The sequence below is a fragment of the Ornithorhynchus anatinus genome, chromosome 13, assembly GCF_004115215.2.
Source record: "Ornithorhynchus anatinus isolate Pmale09 chromosome 13, mOrnAna1.pri.v4, whole genome shotgun sequence".
Lineage (NCBI taxonomy): Eukaryota > Metazoa > Chordata > Mammalia > Monotremata > Ornithorhynchidae > Ornithorhynchus > Ornithorhynchus anatinus.
The window spans coordinates 12,285,070-12,306,020 of record NC_041740.1 but is presented as its reverse complement, the minus strand read 5'-3'; the positions used below and the strand labels follow the sequence as shown (position 1 = coordinate 12,306,020).

The 20,951-nt window shown below is 41.1% G+C and overlaps 1 protein-coding gene and 1 long non-coding RNA gene across 14 annotated transcripts in view; one reads left to right on the top strand and one right to left on the bottom strand.

Annotated features, from left to right (window-relative positions):
- CREM (cAMP responsive element modulator) overlaps positions 1-20,951 on the top strand; it is a 77,225-nt gene that overhangs the window by 20,975 nt on the left and 35,299 nt on the right. For 8 of the 13 annotated variants that reach the window (XM_029077645.2, XM_029077640.2, XM_029077641.2 and 5 more), the window contains exon 2: positions 10,332-10,428. In XM_029077645.2, the coding sequence (XP_028933478.1) occupies positions 10,332-10,428 (97 nt within the window). Of the gene's footprint in view, positions 1-267; positions 400-8,247; positions 8,269-10,331; positions 10,429-11,033; positions 11,216-20,576; positions 20,762-20,951 lie in introns of those variants that run through there. The other 5 variants (XM_039913830.1, XM_039913831.1, XM_039913827.1 and 2 more) reach the window with 5 other exon arrangements.
- Positions 5,435-11,989, bottom strand: LOC114816053. The gene is made up of 4 exons (XR_003763829.2): positions 11,765-11,989; positions 7,443-7,472; positions 6,497-6,545; positions 5,435-5,581 (listed from the first exon to the last, which is right to left on the bottom strand). It is a non-coding gene; the product is annotated as an uncharacterized LOC114816053 (long non-coding RNA).

Sequence of the window (20,951 nt, the reverse complement as noted above, 5' to 3'; positions counted from 1 at the left end):
CTTTCCACCGCCCCCCCCCGCCTCCGCCGGCCCCAACGGAAGGGCGCATGCGCGCGGCCAAGGGGCGGGCGGCCGCTGCTAGGAGACGGGGGCGGGGCCGCAGCCGTTAAGGCCCTTGGGCCGCCAATGGGCTGTCGGCAGGTGCCAGCGGGCGCTCGCCATTGGCTGTCGCCTCCCCGCCCCCCCCCCCCGCGCTCCTCCGTTGTCCCATTTTGAAGGGGCCGGCAGGGGGCGCTGACGTGGGGGTTACGTGGAGTCAACGCCAACGCTAACGTGGCCGGCTCGGCCCCCGGGCCCCGGCCCGGCCCAGCCGCCTCCTCCTCCTCCTTCTTCTTCTCCTCCTCCTCCGCCCGGCCCTAATCGGTGACGAGAGCGGCTACGTAAACCCCAACGCGGCGGGTGAGTAACGCGCCTGCTCAGTCCCACCCCTCCCGCCGCCGACCCGCGCCGTCATCTCAGCAGCAGCAGCAGCAGCAACAACAACAACAACAGCAACAACAGCAGCAACAGCAGCAACAGCAACGAAGGACCAGACGCCGCCCTTCCTTGCCCTCCCTTGCCCTCCCGGCCTCTGCCTTGCCCGGGCCTCCCCAGGGGCACCGCAGCTTGGGCCGCCCTTCCGTCTGGCCGTCCTTGATTTAACGGGGGAGCAAAGGGGATGGAGCCCGCCCCAGGCCCTCCGCAGGCGGCCCACCCTGATCCTCCGCCAGCGCCTGCCGGTGGCCAAACCTCTGCAGGTGGCCCCCCTCACCTCCCTCCCTGCCCCCTCGAGTGTCCAACCCTCTGCAGGCGCCCCCCCGCCACCTTTCTCCCTGCCCCCTGCAGTGCCCCCCTCCACCTTCCTCCCTGCCCCCTCGAGTGTCCAACTCTCTGCAGTTGCCCCCCTCCACCTCCCTCCCTGCCCCCTGCAGTGCCCAACCCTCCGCAGGTGCCCCCTGCCACCTCCCTCCCTGCCCCCTGCAGTGCCCAACCCTCTGCAGGTGCCCCCCCCCACTTCCCTCCCTGCCCCTCTCCATGCCCGGCTCTCCACAAGAGCCCCCTGCCCCCCGGCAGCGCCCAACCTTCTGCCAGCGCCTCCCTCCCTGCCCCCTTTATTCATTCAGTCGTATTTATTGAGCGCTTCCCCTGTGCTATTTATTCAGTACCAGAGACTAACCCCTACCCACCAACGGGCTCCCAGGCTGGAAGGGGGGAGAGGAATAATAATGTTGGTATTTGTTAAGCGCTTACTATGTGCCGAGCACTGTTCTAAGCGCTGGGGTAGACACAAGGGAATCAGGTGGTCCCACGTGGGGCTCACAGTCTTAATCCCCATTTTACAGATGAGGTAACTGAGGCACCGAGAAGTTAAGTGACTTGCCCAAAGTCACACAGCTGACAAATGGCCGAGCTGGGATTTGAACCCATGACCTCTGACTCCAAAGCCCATGCTCTTTCCACTGAGCCACGCTGCTTCTCAAAACAAGTAAATGGGCATCAATATCAATAGTATCAATATCAATAAAAGAGAATTGTAGATATAAACACATCATTAATAAAATAGAGTAACCCTCTGCAGGTGCCCCTCACTTCCCTCCCTGCCCCCTGGCCGTGCCCTGCCCTGCTCAAGGGCTGCTGCTGTTGTTGGAGAAGCCAGTAGTGATTGACAACCGTCCCTGCAAAGACCTGGGCAACAGGGGCCCTGGCACCTCCAGAGCCTTTGCCCCGGAGCAAATGGGCTATGCTGCTGCTGCTGCTGCTGCTGCTGCTGCTGCTGCTGCTGCTTCAAGTCTCTGGCCCTCTTTCTGCCCATGCCCGGTCCTGCCTTCAGGCCCCAGGAGGGGAGCACAGGCGAACCACACCACTGAGTACACTAAAGTGGCCTGGGACCTTCAGAGCTGAGTTGGGGCGGGGGGGCTCTTCTGCACCCTAAATGATCTTTTAATAATACAGACAGTAACCCTCTTCCACTCACTGAGCTCCCCGGGATGCCCAACTTTGGTGAAGTGTGTGGAGCAAGCAGCCTATACCTGTAACAGCCAAGGATGCCCCTGGATTCAGCCCAATAATAATAATGGTATTAAACATTTACTATGTGTCAAGCACTGTTCAAAGCTGCTGGGCTAAATACAAGGTAATCAGGTTGACCCACATAGGGCTCACAGTCTTAATCCCCATTTTATATGTGAGGTAGCTGAGGCACAGAGAAGTTAAGTGACTTGCCCAAAGTTACACAGCTAAGTGGCAGAGCTGAGATTAGAACCTACGTCGTCTGACTCCCAAGCCCGTTCTCTTTCCAGTAAATCATGCTGCTTCTCAGAGAGATCTCGGCCCCAACCCAGAAGTTTACCTCCAGTCTGAGATCAATTTTTTAATTTTTTTCCCCCAGGTCACGTCTGCAACCTCATTAGAAGCAGGGATGACACTCTCAGTAATGCCTTTTAAAAACAATTTAGAAGAGTTTGGATTGGGTGGGGAAGAAATTGGAATTTTATTTCGTAGTTTCTCCCCTCCCCGGGGGCCTTAGGGTGGCTTAGTTGGAACATTTTAAAATCCAAGCTCCCTTCTCAGTGTACCTCGACTGGCCTAGTTGTGTATAATGATGAGCTTCTTTCCTGTTTATGATTTCTTTTCTCATGCAGGGTAGATACCTTGAGCTTTCACTTTGCTTTGAACAGCTGTTGATTCCCAGGAAGATAAGTGATCAGAACCGGAGTTTTGGTTAACTTTCACTGCCTGGTGCGCTCTTCTGTAAAGGAACTCAAACTAGTTGAGATGGTTTTACAAGAATGGTTCTGCCCTGCTCTCTTCCCTAGCCCATTGTGGGTAGGGAATATGTCTGTTTATTGTTATATTGTACTCTCCCCAGGGCTTAGTACGGTGCTCTGCACACAGTAAGTGCTCAATAAATACGATTGACTGACTTCCACACCCACCAAAGTGCTCAGTTGCTAGTGAAATGCATCTATTTGTAGATGGGTGTGTGAGAGGAAGTGTTTTGGGACTGCCTGCTTCCCCTTCCCTAATTGGAAAGCCCTAGAGTAACAGCGGACTGACATGACAGTTTAAAAATGTCATTAATGTTGTCTTTGAAGTGGGAATTTGTTGGGAAATATTGGGGTATTTATTAAGTGCTTGCTATATGCCAAGCACTGCAATAGATTGAACAAGGTCCCTGCCTCACTTGGAGGAACCTGGTAGGATGGAGAACAGGTATTTAATCCTTATTTTACAGATGAGGAAATTGAGGTACAGAGAAGTTAAGGGCCTTGTCCAAGATGATACTGCATCTTGGACAGAGGCGGAAGTAGACTCCCAGGTTGTTACTCTTTCCACTTCGCCACATCCAGAGTATTTTTGGATCTAATGTCTCCACACTGTTTTTGAAGCAGTTTACTTTGAGCCACTCTATGGTCGCAAGGTATTGTCTGTTTTCCTGGGAAGGTCAATCAAATCTGTCAAGGGTATTTGTTGAGTACTTACGGTGTTGAGGGCACTGTACAAAGTACTTGGGAGAGTACAGCACAACAGAGTTGGTTGACCTGTTCCCTACCCACAGCAAGTTTAGAGTCTAGTGAACAAGCTTACAGTCTAGAGAGAGTAGATTAAATAGTATAATGAATGTTTGCTTTCTTCATATGTAAATCTGATCAAAAGTATAGGTCCAATGGAAAAATCTTACTAAAATTAATATTCTACAACTCTAGCTTGTACTTTCTACCAGATCATCAGTCACCTCTGCTTCCATCCTGTTATAAATATTGAATTCTGATCATCTGGAAAGTATAGTTCATTCCACCCTCAGCTCCACAGCACTTAAGGACATATCTGTATTTTAATAATAATTGTGGTATGTAAGTGCCTACTATATGCTGAGCACTGTTCTAAGCACTGTTATTGTTAATAATAAGAATAATGGTATTAAGTGCTTACTCTGTGCCAGCCACTGTACTAAGCGCTGGCGTGGATACAAGCAAATAGGGACACAGATCCTGTCCTATGTGAGGCTTACAGTGTCGATCCTCATTGAACAGATGAGGTAACTGAGGCACAGAGAAGTTAAGTGACTTGCCCAAGATCACAGAGCAGACAAGTGGTGGAGCCAGAATGAGAACCAATGACCTTCTAACTCCCAGGCTTCATTTATTTATACTAATAGCTGCCTCCCTGTCTCTGTGGGCAGAGAATGTGGCTACCAACTGTTTTGTACTCTACTCTCCCAAGCTCTTGGTACAGTGCTCTGCGCATAGTAAATGCTCAATAAATACTGTAGATTGATAAGGACGATAGCTTCTAATTGGAATTCCAAATTTAGATTTTGGTGGCATATGATACTACTTTCTAGCAATATCCACACCAGGTTTCTGAGTGTATAGACAAATTGTTTGTTTTTCAACCAGCTAGGCCCAAGATTTTCTATGTAGAATAATTTAACATTCTACACTAACACACTTTTTCTACTCTCATCCAATCCTTTTAGAACATTTGTAAATTATTTCCCCTTGGTTTCAGTAATTCTCTTCTATTGTAAGCATCAAGCTGGATGTACAGAGACATCACATGAGATAGAGTCCTGTTGCTGCATACTGGATCTTGAAATGATAACTCTTTGACATTCTAATAGCCTCTTTAAATGAAATGACATTCAGTCTACTTTTGTGCCTCAATAGGGATATGTATTTGATAGAAATTCGTATTTGGTTTCTTAATTGTATTGATTGCCCAGTTTTTGAAGTAGTTGAAACGTGCTGATTTCCAATGAATTATTTTGATAATCCCATTTGTAAACTCATTATGGGCCAGGGAAAGTGTCAGCCAATTCTGTTCTGCTGTACTCTCCCAAATGCTTGGTACAGTGGTACATAAGTGCTCAAAAAATGGTACTGATTGATTGTCAAATGTATTGACATATTTACAGTAAAATGCATGTTTATGCATGTTCTTCTCCAGTGACAGTTTCTTTTTTTATTTTGTTCTACTCCATGTTTTGGGGAACTAGATGTTTCCCAGACGATTGTGTTCTTTGTGCATTTAGTTACATGTATGCCTATATTAAGTGTATATAGCTTGTTTTCCAAAATGCAGATTAGAAACTTTTGAAATATGTCTACGTTGCATTGTTTGTTGTCGGGGATGTTATTATTTCTGAGAACACTAGGTATAGGAAAACTTTCTAGAAGGTAGACTGTCCTAGTTTCCTAGAAAGGGGAAATACCGTTCCGAATTTGGATTTCTTCAAATATTAGGTATAACTTGTTGAATTCCATGTGGCTCTTGTAAATTTCCATGTCCTGTGTTGTGTTTATTGAAATCTGATTGTTCAATCTGAATGACAGTGACTTTTCTAGTCTCTATTTTGTTTTTGCAACCATTTTTCTAATGTGCCACTCTGTTCATCACAGCTAAATGTGCAACAACTAAAACAATAAACGCTTTCTACAGCCTCGAAGAAACATTGATCACTGATTGCTTTACTAATACAAAAGTGTTAAGTAGAGGGAAAGTCTGGAGTTATTTTCCAAGCAGAGTTCCTTCATTATACTCTTGAATTCCACGTGCAGAAGTCATCCGAATTGCCTTCTCTGTTAAATATTTATACCATCTGTTGTCAGGATCAAAAATGAAGTTAAAAAACAAATGGATACATGTTGGGATTAATATGTTAAAATCTGCCCTACAACTGTTCTTTCTTCATCCTTCTCCTTTCTCTCTTTAGTTCTATATGACTAGCATTAAAGAGACAAACTAACCCCCGAGATGTTGAACAAGTGACCAAGACTGAGTTCCCCTGTAGGGCTGCTGGTGTAAGAAAGGCTATGTTCAATTCCTGTCTTGTCTGGTCTTATGCTGTCAAGTCGTTTCTGACCCATAGCTACTCCATGAACACACCTCTCCCAGAACACCCTACCTCCACCTGCAGTCGTTCTGGTAATGTATCCATGGAGTTTTCTTGGTAAAAATACAAAAGTGGTTTACCATTGCCTTCTTCCAAGCGGTCAACTTGAGTCTCCACCCTCGACTCTCTCCCATGCCACTGCTGCCCAGCACAGGTGAGTTTGGACTTGTAGCAGATTACCTTCCACTCGCTAGCGCTGCCCAAGCTAGGAATGGCATGATTATGCCAATGCTTGACTCTCCCTCCCGTAGCCAAGACTGGTAGAGTAGTAGAAACTCTCCAGGTGCATTACTGAGAGGGAGTTCAATCCCTGAAGCTTCACTGTTATAGCACCATTGCATTATAACTCACTCTCTTGTCTGCTCTTACTGTAAATGTTCTTTCTGTATTTTAATACCAAATAACAAGAATGCTTTTTGACTAAAACAGTGAGACTTTAAAATGATAAGCTCTTCCGATTTAAATCTTACGAAGGATGAGAAAGGATATTTTTTCTGCGTGGCTCAGTGGAAAGAGCTTGGGCTCGGGAGTCAGAGGTCATGGGTTCAAATTCTTCCTCTCTCATATGGAATAAACCACTTTTTTTTAAGCTTCATGCAGTAAGTTTCCTTTTCCTCCTACCTTGTATGCTTTCCCTTCCTCCTCCCTTCTCCCCAACTCTGAAGGGTATCTGCAAGGGAAATAAGTAGAGGAGCTGGAGTTGTAATAGTGGTTGTCGCACTGTAGTAGTGATGGTGTTGAGCTCCCAATGGGTGCAATGCATTGTAGTAAACTCTTGGAAAAGTACTTATGAAGCGGGAGTAACGTTTCTTGCCCTTAGTGGGTAAGAGAGATGTAAAAACATTTAAAAGAGAGTAATTAATATACATCAGTGTAGAGGAAAGAGGAAAAATAAATGCATTTAGTGCGAGTGGTGGGTGCTACACTCAAATTACTTGGAGATGGGAAGTAATCGGAGAAAGCTGGGTGGGAGAGGTGGAAGTGACCACCATCCATTCTGCATTGGAAGGGTGTCCTCGGTCAGAAAAAAATTTGGTAGCCCAGATTTAAAGTTTAAAAAGTACACCTTGTCCATTCTAGGATGAAACATGCACCCATACTTTTTAACAAATATTTTGTCTTAAAGGCCATTATGTCATCATGTGAGTCTACAAGCTAAAAGAATATAAGGAATGCAATACCTTGTAATGGTATTTGACATACAAAGGATAAGTAAACAGATACATATAAGGCCTTTAAGTTTTTGTCTGTTTCAGTGGCAGTCAGACATTTTCTCACAATGATGATTCTAACTGACCTTTTCTTAAGCGATTACATCAGTTACATAGCTAGATGTTAACCTTTTTGTGGGTGGACATTTATAAAAAAATCCTACAGCTATTGTAAATACATCAGAATAAACTGACAGATTATATGTCTGGCTTTCCTCAAGTTCAACTATCTATGTCACAATAATACTCAACTTAAATGCTTGAAGAAAACCAGAATATATCAACCTTATATCAGAACTTGAGGTTGCCTTGAAATTCATGGCTCAGAAAGTTCTCTACTTCTGACCTGTACTCACCTTTGTGAGACACAGCTCCACCAAAAAATGCTAAAAAGAAAAACATATCAAATTACCTAAATAGTTTTAAAAAATTATCCAAGCTTGTGGAAAAACATTTAATTAAAATATGTGTTTTGCTATACTCTTATGCATAGTCATGTCAGTGGTGACTTGAATTGAAAGGTAGTTGGTAGAGGACAGGAGTTTTATCTTTACCTGACAAACCTCTCTTCTCCAAAGGCCTTCTGTAATGTCATGTCCCAATGGACACTATAGAACTGCATGTTACCTGTCTTTAACAACCTGAGAAATTATTTTTTAGCCAGTTGACAAAGCCCAGAGTAGATTGAGAATTACATGCTGAATTTGGCAATAAAGACAGACAACTCACATAACTCAGTTAAATACCTTTTCCTCAGTTGTCAGTACGAATTGAGGAAAAAAGTAGGTGGCTGTTGATTGGCCTGTTTTATCTCAATACCTGTAGTCGCTCAATTAATAGTATTTATTGAGCACTTAGCATACTAACCACAACTGTTAAGGTTTAGCCAGTGGAAGAAATTGTGAAACAAGGATAAATTTCATTTTGTAAACTTTAAACAAATGACCAATCAATTACTTTAAAAAAACAAAACTTTTCAATCTTCTTAGAATCAGGGGACAGAACAAAGATAGCACAGAGCTAGTTTCTAGGGTAACAGAAGAGTAACACTAAGTATTAAGAACGGTCAAAACTTTTCGATCTGCTTAGATAGAATCAGAAGACAGAACAAAGAGAGCACATAGCTAGTTTCTAGGGTAACAGAAGAGTAACACTAAGTAAGTATTAAGAATGGTTAAAAAGGTAAGCACAGTCAAGAGACCTAACTCATATTTTGGAGTTAGTCTGAATGAAGCTTTGGCCTCCTCTCAATATTGTCCCAGAAGGTTTTATGTACTAGTATTGTGTTTTTTTTACATACTTTCAGCATTTAATCCATCAAATCAGTGATTTCATGTATTGTGAAATAAAATTCCATGAATTAAAAGGTATTTTATGCAGAGTATAAAGGAAATAACCATTGCTTTTTGAATAGCCAAATGCCTATGTAAACTGTATTTAGAAAATGGAACTTTAAGATAAATGTGGTTTTTGTGAAAGAACTCTTTAGTAGCTTTAGTAGTAAATGAAGCTTATTGTTAAGGCAGATTTACTACAAGTTCTTCAGGGAAAACTATTTTGATTAAAGAAAAGATGATACAGAAATGCATCCCTTTTAGTGTTGTGATATTTTGAATTTATGAGGGCCTGACCATTTATTTAAACTCCTGTTTTACTTCAAAATTCATTATCAAACATACAATCAGATTGATTAAAACTGAAACTGAAATGACAGTATAGTTTTGACAAACCATTTGCCATGAAGTAAAATAAGAGGAGTATAAATAATAAGTATTTCATCCTTAGGAAGACTTTAGCTAGCATTATACTCCGTTTCTTTACAAGATTCAAGATGCCAACAAGAGCTATGTATTTTTTATTCGTTTAGATAATAAACGAATCAAGAAAGTTATGTCTTAGAGGGATTTTATTTTCATGGTGTTTGTTAAGCACTTACTATGTCCCAGGCACTGTACTAAGTGCTGGGGTGGATAGAAACAAATTGGGCTGCAGACAGTCCTTGTCCCATGTGGGACTCAATCTCGATCCCCATTTTACAGATGAGATAACTGAGGCACAGAGAAATTAAGTGACTTGCCCAAGATCACACAACAGGCACAATTGATATCTATACTGAATTTCTAATTAGGCTCATTGAGACCAAACTTTGTATAAATAGTAGTAAAGCAGTAAACCAAAGAATATTGGAAAATAGCAACTTAGGTGAAGGTATTGAAAAAACACCGTAATGAACAAAGTCCTCTAGGCTGTAAGATCATTGTGGGCAGGGAATATGTCTATTGTTATATTGTACTCTCCAAAGCACTTAGAACAGTGTGCTGCACATAGTAAGCACTCAATAAGTATGATTGATAGACTGTCTTTTTCATAAACTTTACCCATTTTTTGTGGATTTTAATGGTACAGAATATTTGTTGAATTTCTTAGAGTAAAATCTAATCTCCCAAAGATACTTTGCATTTTTGCCTCTTTCTATACTGTTGCCATTTCGGGATATTGGCTGAAGAGGCAGAAAGCATCTTATTTTTATAGATTTTTGGAGGCTAGATTAATGTGAATTAAAAAGGAATTTGACATCAGATGAATTTAATTTCCTAGCAAAAGTCTAAATAATTATTTCAACTATCACGAAGTTATCAGACGTGTTTAACTCCAACATAAAAGGTTACTGGTTAACATGAAGTAGCCCTCCTTTTGAGTATCTGTCTATGACGCAAACTGCTTTTTATACAAAAAGATAAATTGCTGTCATTTGCAATTTAAATAAAGGATGAATTTATCATCCTGTGTCCCCATTAATTCATCTGACAAATCGGAAGTGCTGCCTCGTGCCTTTCTCATCCGATCTGAAGCAATACCCTAGAGAGATTTGGGTATTTTACATTACAACTGAATTGTTCCCATTGTGCTAACCATTTGATAAAGATCTCAATGCAGCTTTTTGGGGGGGGGGTGATTAATCTCTTCTTACTTTAGGCAAAGGTGATTGTTGGTACTTTTTCTCTTTTTCTTATGTGTTATTGAATGCCCCGGTGAAGAACTTGAAGGAAAAATTTGACCAGATTCTGTATTTGAGTGAGAATTTTTATTGCGCTAAAATTATAGAACTGACCCTTGGCATAAATGTAAAAAAATGAATATGATGACAGGATAAACCAAGCAATGCCATATAGTTAAAAGACCTATGATAGAAGTGATTCTTTGATAGGACTTATCCTATACTTCTTTTATTTCTTTCTTTTCAGACAAATGACCATGGAAACAACTGAATCGCAACCAAATGGAAGTGTGGCAAGGAGTGAAACTAATATTAGCCGAAGTTCAATTTCTACCTTAGCTCAGGTAATTTTGAAAATATTGTACAGATGAATATGACAGATGCAAAAAAAAAGAAATTAAACGAAAATTTTTGAATTGGCTATAGGTGAAATATACTTTCCCATAATGCCTAAATAGAAAAATGAAGACATAAATTAACCTTATCTCATCTCAGAGTTTATTTTTTCTAGCTGAAAGTTTGCAGATTTTTCTGTTTTAAAGAGATTAAATGGAGGTCTAAGTTTATGTTCTTTTTTTTAAATCAAGGATTTGTTTTGGGGAAAAAAAAGAGAAACTTCCTGACCTTAACTTTGAAAATATAAATGCCAGAAAGAAAAAAAAAATAGGAAAAGTAGAAACATTTGAAATTTGAAGCCTGAAATAGTGAAATATGAGCAGCTTCAGAAGTGAGCACACTAGCCCAAGGGCTAGTGATGTGAATCTGAGACCTCCTCCCTATTTCCTGCTGCCCCAATTCCTGAGATTACTTTACAATCAATCAATAGCATATACTAAGTACTCAGTCTATGCAAAGCACTGTACTAAGAGACTAAAATACATTGAAAGTAGGGGGAAGCAACATTTCCTCTCTCCTCCTCCTTTTTCTCCTTGTCCCCACTGAAAGAGGGTTCCAGTAAGAGAAAGTCCTTGGATTGGAGGCCAAAGCCTTAACCCACCATGGCCTTTCCTCCCACCGGTCCTGCCTGGCTGCCTGTGTCAAGCCTTTCCTAAATGGAGAAAACATATTCCAGTTGTCATCGAAGCAGTAATCAAACTGCCAGATCTGGGAATGTACCCAAGTGCAGCTCAGGTGGGTCATCGACTGGCAGCTGAGTATGTTTGTCCAGATGGGATTGTTAGGTCAGTCATATAGAGTTTGTCTGAAGTGCCTATCCCCTGCTCAGAGCAGTGCTACTTGTGGGTCCTTGTGGACCCTACTGTTTTCTAGCACTACTAAGGTTTAAGATTGTGTTAGTTGAGCAGCACTGTTACTTATTAACCCTGGGCATTTGGTACTGAACGGCTTGGCAATCTCAGTCATTTCCTTCAGTGATAACCCATTCTTCATTTGTAGACTGTAAGTGTGGGTAGGGACCGGTCTACCGGCTCTATTGTATTGGACTTTTCCAGCTCTTACTATGTTGTTCTGCACACAGTAAGCACTCAATAAATACTGATTGAGTTTGGGGAAGTGACAAGCAGCCGTTAAAACAGCAGCAATGGCATCCCGAGCCCTTTCTGCCCTGTTCACCTCAGAATGGTAACACACCCACTAGTATCTGTGGGTGAAGTACACCAATTAGAACAGAGTTGGATAATAATTTTTTGGGCTGAAGGGATGGTTAATGGTCTTATTTACCTGTTGAGGGCTGCATGTAATCTCCTGGCAAAATTCCAAGAAGAAGAACAGAGAAGGGAGTACTGAAGAGGTACAAGTGCTGAATTGCACTGTGAGGCTGGTAATTGCAGTTCTCCTAAGTTGCAGTGGGGTTTGGCAATGCTCCTCTCACTTCCCCGAATTCCTACTTCCCATCCTTAAACACATACATGCATACACATGCTCTCTCTATCTCTCTTTTCCCTTTCATCTTCCTCTCTCTTTTTTCCTCTCCTTCTCTCTTTTTCTCTCCACACCCAAAAGCTGCCCATGGGCCTATCCACTATGACATTGTGATTGTGATTGTGAGCACCAAATGGGACAGGGACTGTGCCTGGCCTGTTAATCTTATATCTTTCCCCAGTGGTTTGTACAGTGCTTGGCACAGAGTAAGTGCTTAACAAATACCATTACTATTGATCAGGAGGTTTGTAGAATTCAGGCCAAGGGAAAGGGATGGAAACAGTACTACATACATCATAGAATGGCTGCAGGCCCATGGGAAGCAGCATGACGTAGTGGATAGGACACAGGCCTGGGAGTCAGAAGGTCATGGGTTCTAATCCTGCCTCCTCCACTTGTCTGCTGTGTGACCTTAGGCAAGTCACTTTGCTTTTCTGAACCTCATCTGTAAAATGAGCCCCACCTGGGGCAGGGACTGTGTCCAACCCGATTTGCCTCTATCCACTTCAGCACTTAGTACGGTGCCTGATATATAGTAAGTGTTTAACAAATACCGCAATTATTATCATTTATCCATTAATAGTATTTCTTGAGGATTTATTGTTTGCAGAGCACTGATGACCGCAGGCCAAGGAGCAATCTTTAGGAGTGTGTAGTGTGGAAAGGAATCTTAGGATATATTTAGCATGCGCACGCACACACACGCACGCAGTTCAGCAGTTCTTATTTAAAGATGACCTTATCAAATATGAAGGGCACTACATGTATATACTTTTTTTATAGGTTTTTCTTAGCTGGTCTCACTTGTGGAGGCATATTTTTCATGGGTGAATGAATGTTGTAATAACATTTGGAAAACGTGGAAGAAACATTGAGCAAATCGGCTCAATAGATAGCAGTCCACAAGTACTGCACATCAAAAATATAAATATTTACTTACATATGCACACATGTTCAGGCATACGTGACATTGAATTGGACAAGTATTTCTAGTAAGAGCACCTTAAAGTGAGAACATATAGCAAATTCTAATTAACCAGTAACTCTAATGCTGTAAATAGGAGTTGCAGTGACAGGCCTTTTCCTTTTGCTTATACAACATCCAAACACCCACACACATGCTTTCCTTTGTGATGGAGAACAATGCAGTTTTCTGCACTTCTGTTTGTAAAACTGCTGGTTTGTTCACTCAAAATTCCATCCCCCAAATCATATGACTCTCCGATGGCTTTAAACTACCAAAAGGATGATGTCTGAAAAACACCCCCACGCAAAATAAACCTCAAAAAATAATTTTGTCTTTTTTAAATATCTGAATGCAATTTACCACCTAAGCCCTTCAGGATAATCTCTGTGACCATAGAAAAAATTTATAGGTAATAAATACTGGAAAAATGAAAAGAAGCTCAAACCTCCCCTGCCCTTGCATGAAAAGTGACTAACATGAGAAATGACTAATGTTGTTGGATTGAAAGAATTATCCTAAAGCTGTCAGATGAAATCACAATGAACAATCTACCAAAGCAGCTCTTCCAAGAGCAGCAGATCCTGAAACCATGAATCTTGTATCTATCCCAGCGCTTAGAACAATGCTTGGCACATAATAATAATAATAATGTTGGTATTTGTTAAGCGCTTACTATGTGCAGAGCACTGTTCTAAGCGCTGGGGTAGACACAGGGGAATCAGGTTGTCCCACGTGGGGCTCACAGTCTTAATCCCCATTTTACAGATGAGGGAACTGAGGCACAGAGAAGTTAAGTGACTTGCCCACAGTCACACAGCTGACAAGTGGCAGAGCTGGGATTCGAACTCATGAGCCCTGACTCCAAAGCCCATGCTCTTTCCACTGCGCCACGCTGCTTCTCTACTCTCACATACTAAGCATGTAACAAATACCATATTATTATTATTATTATGAAGTCTGTACATACATGTTTGTACATTTGTGTGTGTATCTATACCTGTAGGAGCATGGTGTAATGGATATAGCATGGGCCTGGGAGTCAGAAGTCCATGGATTCTAATTCTCGCTCTGCCACTTGTCTGCTGTGTTTTCTTGGACAAGTCACTTCATTTCTTCTGTGTCTCGGTTACCTCATCTGTATAATGGGGATTGAGACTGCGAGCCCTACATGGAACAGAGACTGTGTTCAACTCAATTTGTTTCTATCCACCCTGGTGTTTAGAACAATGCCTGGCATATAGAAAGTATTTAATAAATATTATTATTATTGTTCTTATATTCACTTGTTTATAAAAGGTGACTATATATGCAAGCACGCACAAATGTGTATACATGTACACATATTTACATATATACATATATATATATGTACATACACACACACACACACACATACACACATATAGAGTGTGCCAGGATATGTAGAGAGGCTTCATATTTTTCCACCCAGTTCCCTTTTCAGTTTTCTGGCCACCATTCATTCAATCACAAAGTTGTATTTATTGAGTACTTAACGTGTGCAGAACACTGTACTAAGCGCGTGGGAAAGTACAATCCATCAATAAATAGTGACATTTCCTGCCCACAACGAGCTTACAATCAAGAGAACGAGCTTACAATACTGCAGGTATTGGCTAATTGAAGTGTAGTGGGGAAAAAAGGGTCTAGGGGAGGTCCAGGAAGATAAGGGCCTGATACCTTCAGCTGAAGAATCTGGTAGGAGTTGTGATACCAGAGTCTCTGTGCTTCCACTAAATTATTAGCTCGATGAGGACAGGGATTGTTTCTACCAACTCTGGTGTATTGTACTCTCCCAAGCACTTACTAGAATACTCTACACACAGGAGGTGTGTAATAAATCCCACTGATCGATTGGATCCAAGCTATCCCAATATTTCCTTCTTCAACTGGACTTGGTCCCAAGCTAATGGGACAGATGAGGTTCTTTTGTTATGTACCTTCCCTGGGTAATTTCAACTAAACTAAATCAATTCTGTGCAAACTACAGGGAAGGTAAAAATGCATGGTTTTCAGGAGCGCTTACTAGGCAGAAACAATTTTGCTTAAGATTTAAAAAGATAGTTTTCTCCCCTTCTCCGTTTACTTTTCTCTCCAATTTCCGTAACGCTCTTTCCTCTTCTCCATCCTGGCCTTATTCCAGTGCCTTTCCTTTTCTTTCCTTCATTCTTTTGAACATTTGTTATTACTAAGAATTGTCCGTTACAAGAACAAAAGAAAGAGGAGAGGGCAAGAAGGTGATGACTGCAGCCAGATTCAAAGCATTTCTGTGGTTAATTCATTTCGTTTCGGGAGCATTTTGGATCTTTGACTAGAAACTCTGACCAACTCTAGTGGTGGTGATCATATTGGTTGCAGCTTTTTAAATTGAAAGCCTCTCTGAAAGCTCAACTGATGCTAAACTTCCGTAATACAGTGTTCTATCTTAGTCCAACCAGCTGAACTAAAAACATGTATTGCTTTGTAATGTCAGTGTGCTTGAGTGATACACCGTATGGCGAGCTGTAAGTAAATGGCATGACCCATTGTTAATACAGGAAAACTCTTGAATGTAATATAGTTTTGATGGATTTAAACTAGAAATTTAAAAATTAAGTGTACGTTTTTGTTTCATTTTTCCTTTGCTATATATATATTCTAGAAATTTATTTTTCAAGGATGTTTTCTGGGTTTAAAGTGTCTGTGCTTCCAACTTTTAACTCTTAAAGAGTCATTTTTGTTTTGAACGTATTTTTGCAACTCAAATGAAATGTTGACACCAGCAATGAAAGCAATGAATTGTTCGGAAACCTAAGTTTTTTTTGGTTTCCTACCAATGTCCTCAGGGAGAGAACAGATAATATATGAAATAATTCTGTGTTTGGTCTGCTAGGCTTTGTCACAATTTTTCCTACATATAATTAGAACAGTTTGTCTGAAGTTTGTGTAGGCCTTTACTGTGGGAAATTATGACTTTCTTTTTACACTCTAAAAGGCAATGTATCGCTGCAGTAATAGTGCAAGGAAATTGACAGTTCAAATATAGTTCATCTCTTTTTTTTTCTTTTTTCCAAAAGATCTTATCACATATAAACCCATGCACACAATAGTCACTCAATTAAATATTAAAATTAAAGTTCTTATTTATGAAATTTCCACTTTGAGCAAGATTGAAATTCTCTTCCTCCCCCACCAAACTCTTTAATGTCAGGAACAGATATCATAAATCTTCATGAAAATCTTACTTAGCTGACATGGCTGAAGTTTTATAAAAATCAAACTTTCACAATGTAGGTATTATCAAGGCAACTCAACAATGGTGGTCAAATTTATGGATCTTCCAATCCATACCAAAGATGTGATTGTGTTGAATGTATTATGAGTCATACTAGGAAGAAGAGCACATAAACTGTAAATGAACAACAGAAGCATTTGCTTTATAGGTTGTTAACTGTTCAGGACTATACTTCTTTGTTTGGCAGATAAAGCCCATTGTAAAGCACTGAGTAGACATTCAGCGTCATTTGTAGTGTTATAATAACGCCAAAACAGCTTGGCCTCCTAGGTCTTTTGTCCTTAGAGCTTTTGAATTGTGTTTCTACTTTCACCTTTTCTAAGAACTTATTTTCTCTTTCTGTTTTTTCCCTTAATGCTGCTGAAATAAGCCTTTAAATTCATATGCAAAAAAGAGGCTTTGTACTTGGTGGATTTATGTGTCCCAAGTGGCAAATTTCTTTTTTGTATTTAAGCACTTACTATGTGCAAAGCACTGTTCTAAGCACTGGGGGGATACAAGGTGATCAGGTTGTCCCACTTGGGGTTCACAGTCTTCATCCCCATTTTACAGATGTGGTAACTGAGGCCCAAAGAAGTTAAGTGACTTGCCCAAAGTCACACAGCTGACAAATGGCGGAGCTGGGATTAGAACCCATGACCTCTGACTCCCAAGCCCGTGCTCTTTCGACTGAGCCACGCTGCTTCTCGATATCCATTTTCATCAATAAACTGGATATTAAATTCATTCATTCATCATTCATTCAATAGTATTTATCGAGCACTTACTATGTGCAGAGCACTGTACTAAGCACTTGGAATGTACAAATCGGCAACAGATAGAGACAATCCCTGCCCAATGATGGGCTTACAGTCTAATCGGGGGAGACAGGCAGACAAGAACAATGGCAATAAATAGAGTCAAGGGGAAGAACATCTCATAAAAACAATGGCAAATAGGATCAGGGTGATGTACATCTCATTAAACAAAAGAAATAGGGTGATGAAGATATATACAGTTGAGCAGATGAGTACAGTGCTGAGGGGATGAGACGGGAGAGGGGGAGGAGGAGAGGGAAAGGGGGGAGAAGAGGGTTTAGCTGCGGAGAGGTGGGGGGGGGATAGAGGGAGCAGAGGGAAAAAGGGGGGAGCTCAGTCTTGGAAGGCCTCTTGGAGGAGATGAGCTTTAAGTAGGGATTTGAAGAGGGGAAGAGAATTAGATTGTCGGAGGTGAAGAGGGAGTGCATTCCAGGACCGCAGGAGGACGTGGCCCAGGGGTCGACGGCGGGATAGGCGAGACTGAAGGACAGTGAGGAGGTGGGCGGCAGAGGAGCGGACTGTGTGGGGTGGGCAGTAGAAAGAGAGAAGGGAGGAGAGGTAGGAAGGGGTAAGGTGATGGAGACCCTTGAAGCCTAGAGTGAGGAGTGACAAATCACATTCTGAGATGTATATAGTATCATGCATCCAGAGGCCCCAAGTCCTCTAAATTGTTTCCCTGATCTAACACATGTAGGTTTGATATCAGATTTAGAAGTGTGGTTCTTTACTTTTGGAAATCATGACCCATAGAATTCTCATATCATTTGTTTCTCTTCCTTTTTCTCCTCCTTTCTCCATTCCCTCTTTCTCTATTCCCTCTTCTTCCTTTCTCCTCCAATTCAAAGTCTCCTTTTCATTGCTGCCTTCTCCTTTTCTTTCTGAACATTTACAGGGCATCTTACTACGAAAAGAGCTCTGTACCAAGGAGGGTGCTACCAGGAAATAGTCTGCAGCAAAGGCAGTGCAAGACATACAATTTTAAGAAGGAGAGAGAATTAAATAGAATTTCCTAAAAATTTAGGACATATAACAGTACATATGCCAATTGTTCAGAGGGCTTAAGAGAGTATTGGAGTGACCGGAGTGACTATAGCTAGAAGAGTTATATCCGGCAAGGCTTCATGAATGTGGTGAACCAACGACAGGGTCGTGAAGGACAGTGGGGATCATTTAACAGACAAGTGAGACCCTAAAGGTGGGTGTCGAAGGTGACCTAACTTAGGTTATGAAAAAATTAATCATAGAATGCTTTTTGGAGGAGATGGAATTTCAGGAGGGGTTGTCATGAATGGAAAAGTACAGCCTTTCTGTGATCCTAGATGATTTTTCGCCCTGGGTGGGGATGTGTTGGATGGTCCTTGGGCCCCCTTTTTCCCTGATTTGCTCCAGGCCCTTTGTCTACACGTCTGAAGTCAGTGTAAAGTTCGGCACAGCCTCTGAGCAATGAAACTGGGCAAGCGGGAGCTGCAGAAGCAAGAGGCTCAGTGCAGAAAATGAAAAAACTGGGCAAGATTGCATCCAGTTCTGAATTGATATAAGACAAATGATAGGCCAGTTGAAAATCAGTATAAATTTGTGTGACTGGACACCCAGTGACCAGTAATTGTGAAACCAAACAAATGACTACCCTATTCTGTGGTAAATCCAATAAGATGTAGATTTATAAAGAAAGCAACTGGCTCCTTTCAGAACTAAGGTTTTTTATTATAGCAGAGGGATCAGGAATTTGGAGAAAGGGATAACCCCAAAATGAGCTCCTTTGGCTCTGGGAGGATTAAATCAGAAGATGTATCAAGTTGTCTTTCTGCTCAAGAATTCTGTGATCCTATTTGAGGAGGGTCAAAAGGCCTGACATTTGGCTCTGAAAATCTTGTTGAAAAGCCCACTTTGACAGAAGCTAAACCCCAATCATCACAATTGCCAGCTTGAATAATCTTAATACTCACAAGCCATGTGCTCATCTTGGGTGTTTTGGAAAGAGGGGCTAAAAGAAGAAACATTAGGCAAGAATATTGTGAAATATAAAGCCAAACAGGCCTTATAGTCTGCCTAATCTCACATACTTCAGTGCTGCCTTTTGGAAGCACAATCTCAAGGGATTCTGGGAGTCAGGTCCTTTGGAAAACACTGTGAAAGAAGCGTGAACTGAGCAAAGCTCCAAGAATATTGGAGGTAGATTAACATTTCTTAGAGAGACTCTTTTGATTTAGAGAGGCCATTTATCCAGTTTTTTTTGTCAGATCGTTTGGTTTTCAGCCAGACTGGGCCCTGTCTGATGTGGCTAAGGTGCCAGGTGCCTTTATGGTCAACATTTTTATTTTAAACTCGGTGCCTCTCTCCATCATGGCTGCTGCCTTGGAGTTTTGCAGTTCAGAAGTAGTTCATGACCATCTTTGAGGGTTTCTTTTTAAAGTCTCTGGTAAGAAATGCATATAATTCCAATTCAGAAAGTCTAATTGACCTTTGGGATTGCATGTGACTATATTCGTTTCAGTAATTATAATTGACAGTAGAAAATGGAGAAATCAGACCCTTGAATGCTTTCCCATCAGCTACTTCATTATTCATTAGTACTTCTGGCAGATAGTGAGCCTGGAAAAGAAAGAAGGTGATTTCAATTTAATTTTGCTTCTTTTTAATAGCTTTTGCAAAGCCTGGATTAGTGAGCTTAGGAATTAATGGCTAAAATGAGGTTTTGTATTATCTGCAGCTTTGATCTATGCATCTCTTCCATTAGCAGGGACATTATAAGAGACAATCTGCTTTATTGTTAATGAAGACCATATTATTGACCATTTGTTTTGACCTACCAGTGAAGTTTTTCAAACCTTCCTTGAGTCCACTCAGAGCCTGCTTTTCTGGCTCAAGTTTTCCCTGAAGGCTGAGCACTCTTGTGTCCTATTTCCAAACCAACACAATTTGTTCATTCTCAAACTCAATCATAGAAAATCCAATGTGGGAAGCATCATTTATAAATGTTACCAACAGGGCTGAATGCCGTGTATCAATCCTAACTCCAAATACTTTGGAAACAAATCAGTCATGTGGCCTATTTTCCAGAATGGCAAAGTCATGTTGTAAATGTTAGAATTTTTCAGATCTTGCTAACAAAAGTGATGAAGTCCTGTCAAGAAAACGTTAAGAACAAGTGTTGATTTTTAAACCATAATTTCCTAAATTTTGCTTTAACTTTTTCATATTAAATATGCAATTAATAACTGAACAAAGAAAAAAGCCATTTGGTGGGTACCGAAGCAATCCTTGTGTGCATACGTTTTCTGGAAATGACTCCTTTGTGTTTTGTGTGAACCAAGAGATGAATTCATTGGGACAAGTAAAGGGGATATATTTGATCGAAATCTGTGGGCCATTTAGAGAGAAAACATTTATTTTATGTTTACTCATTTTTGTGCACAATTCAGATCAAATTTTAAAAAATTAAATTTTTCATGGGCCTAAATAACTCATACTGTTGCACTGTATGAAAAGAAGATGGTTTAATAAATACATGTGTCTATTTCTGAGGACTGCCCTTTTAATCTCATGTGTAATTAGAATCAGCATGGAAAGCAAAGAAGTGTGGAGAGAAGACATCAAAAAAGACATCAAATTCTACTGAACACGCAGCCAAGGAGAAGGAGAGGGCACATGGAAGTAGTAATTTTGTTTGATTAACAGAGCTAACATTTAGAAACCCTGGTACATGACTTGTGAAACTATCAAGATCAACTCTACTTTAGGTTGTTCTGGCTTTTTTTTTCCTACCTAGGCTATTTGCTTCTCTCCCTTCAACTCCCTAATTTTGTGGGTTTTAATTCTTCATTGTCATCTCTACCAAAAGGACAAGAAGAGTAAGCAAAACTTGAGTAATGTTGTTATCTTGTCATGTCCGCTACTTAACAGGTAGTTGGAGATGGTTAGAAATATTGG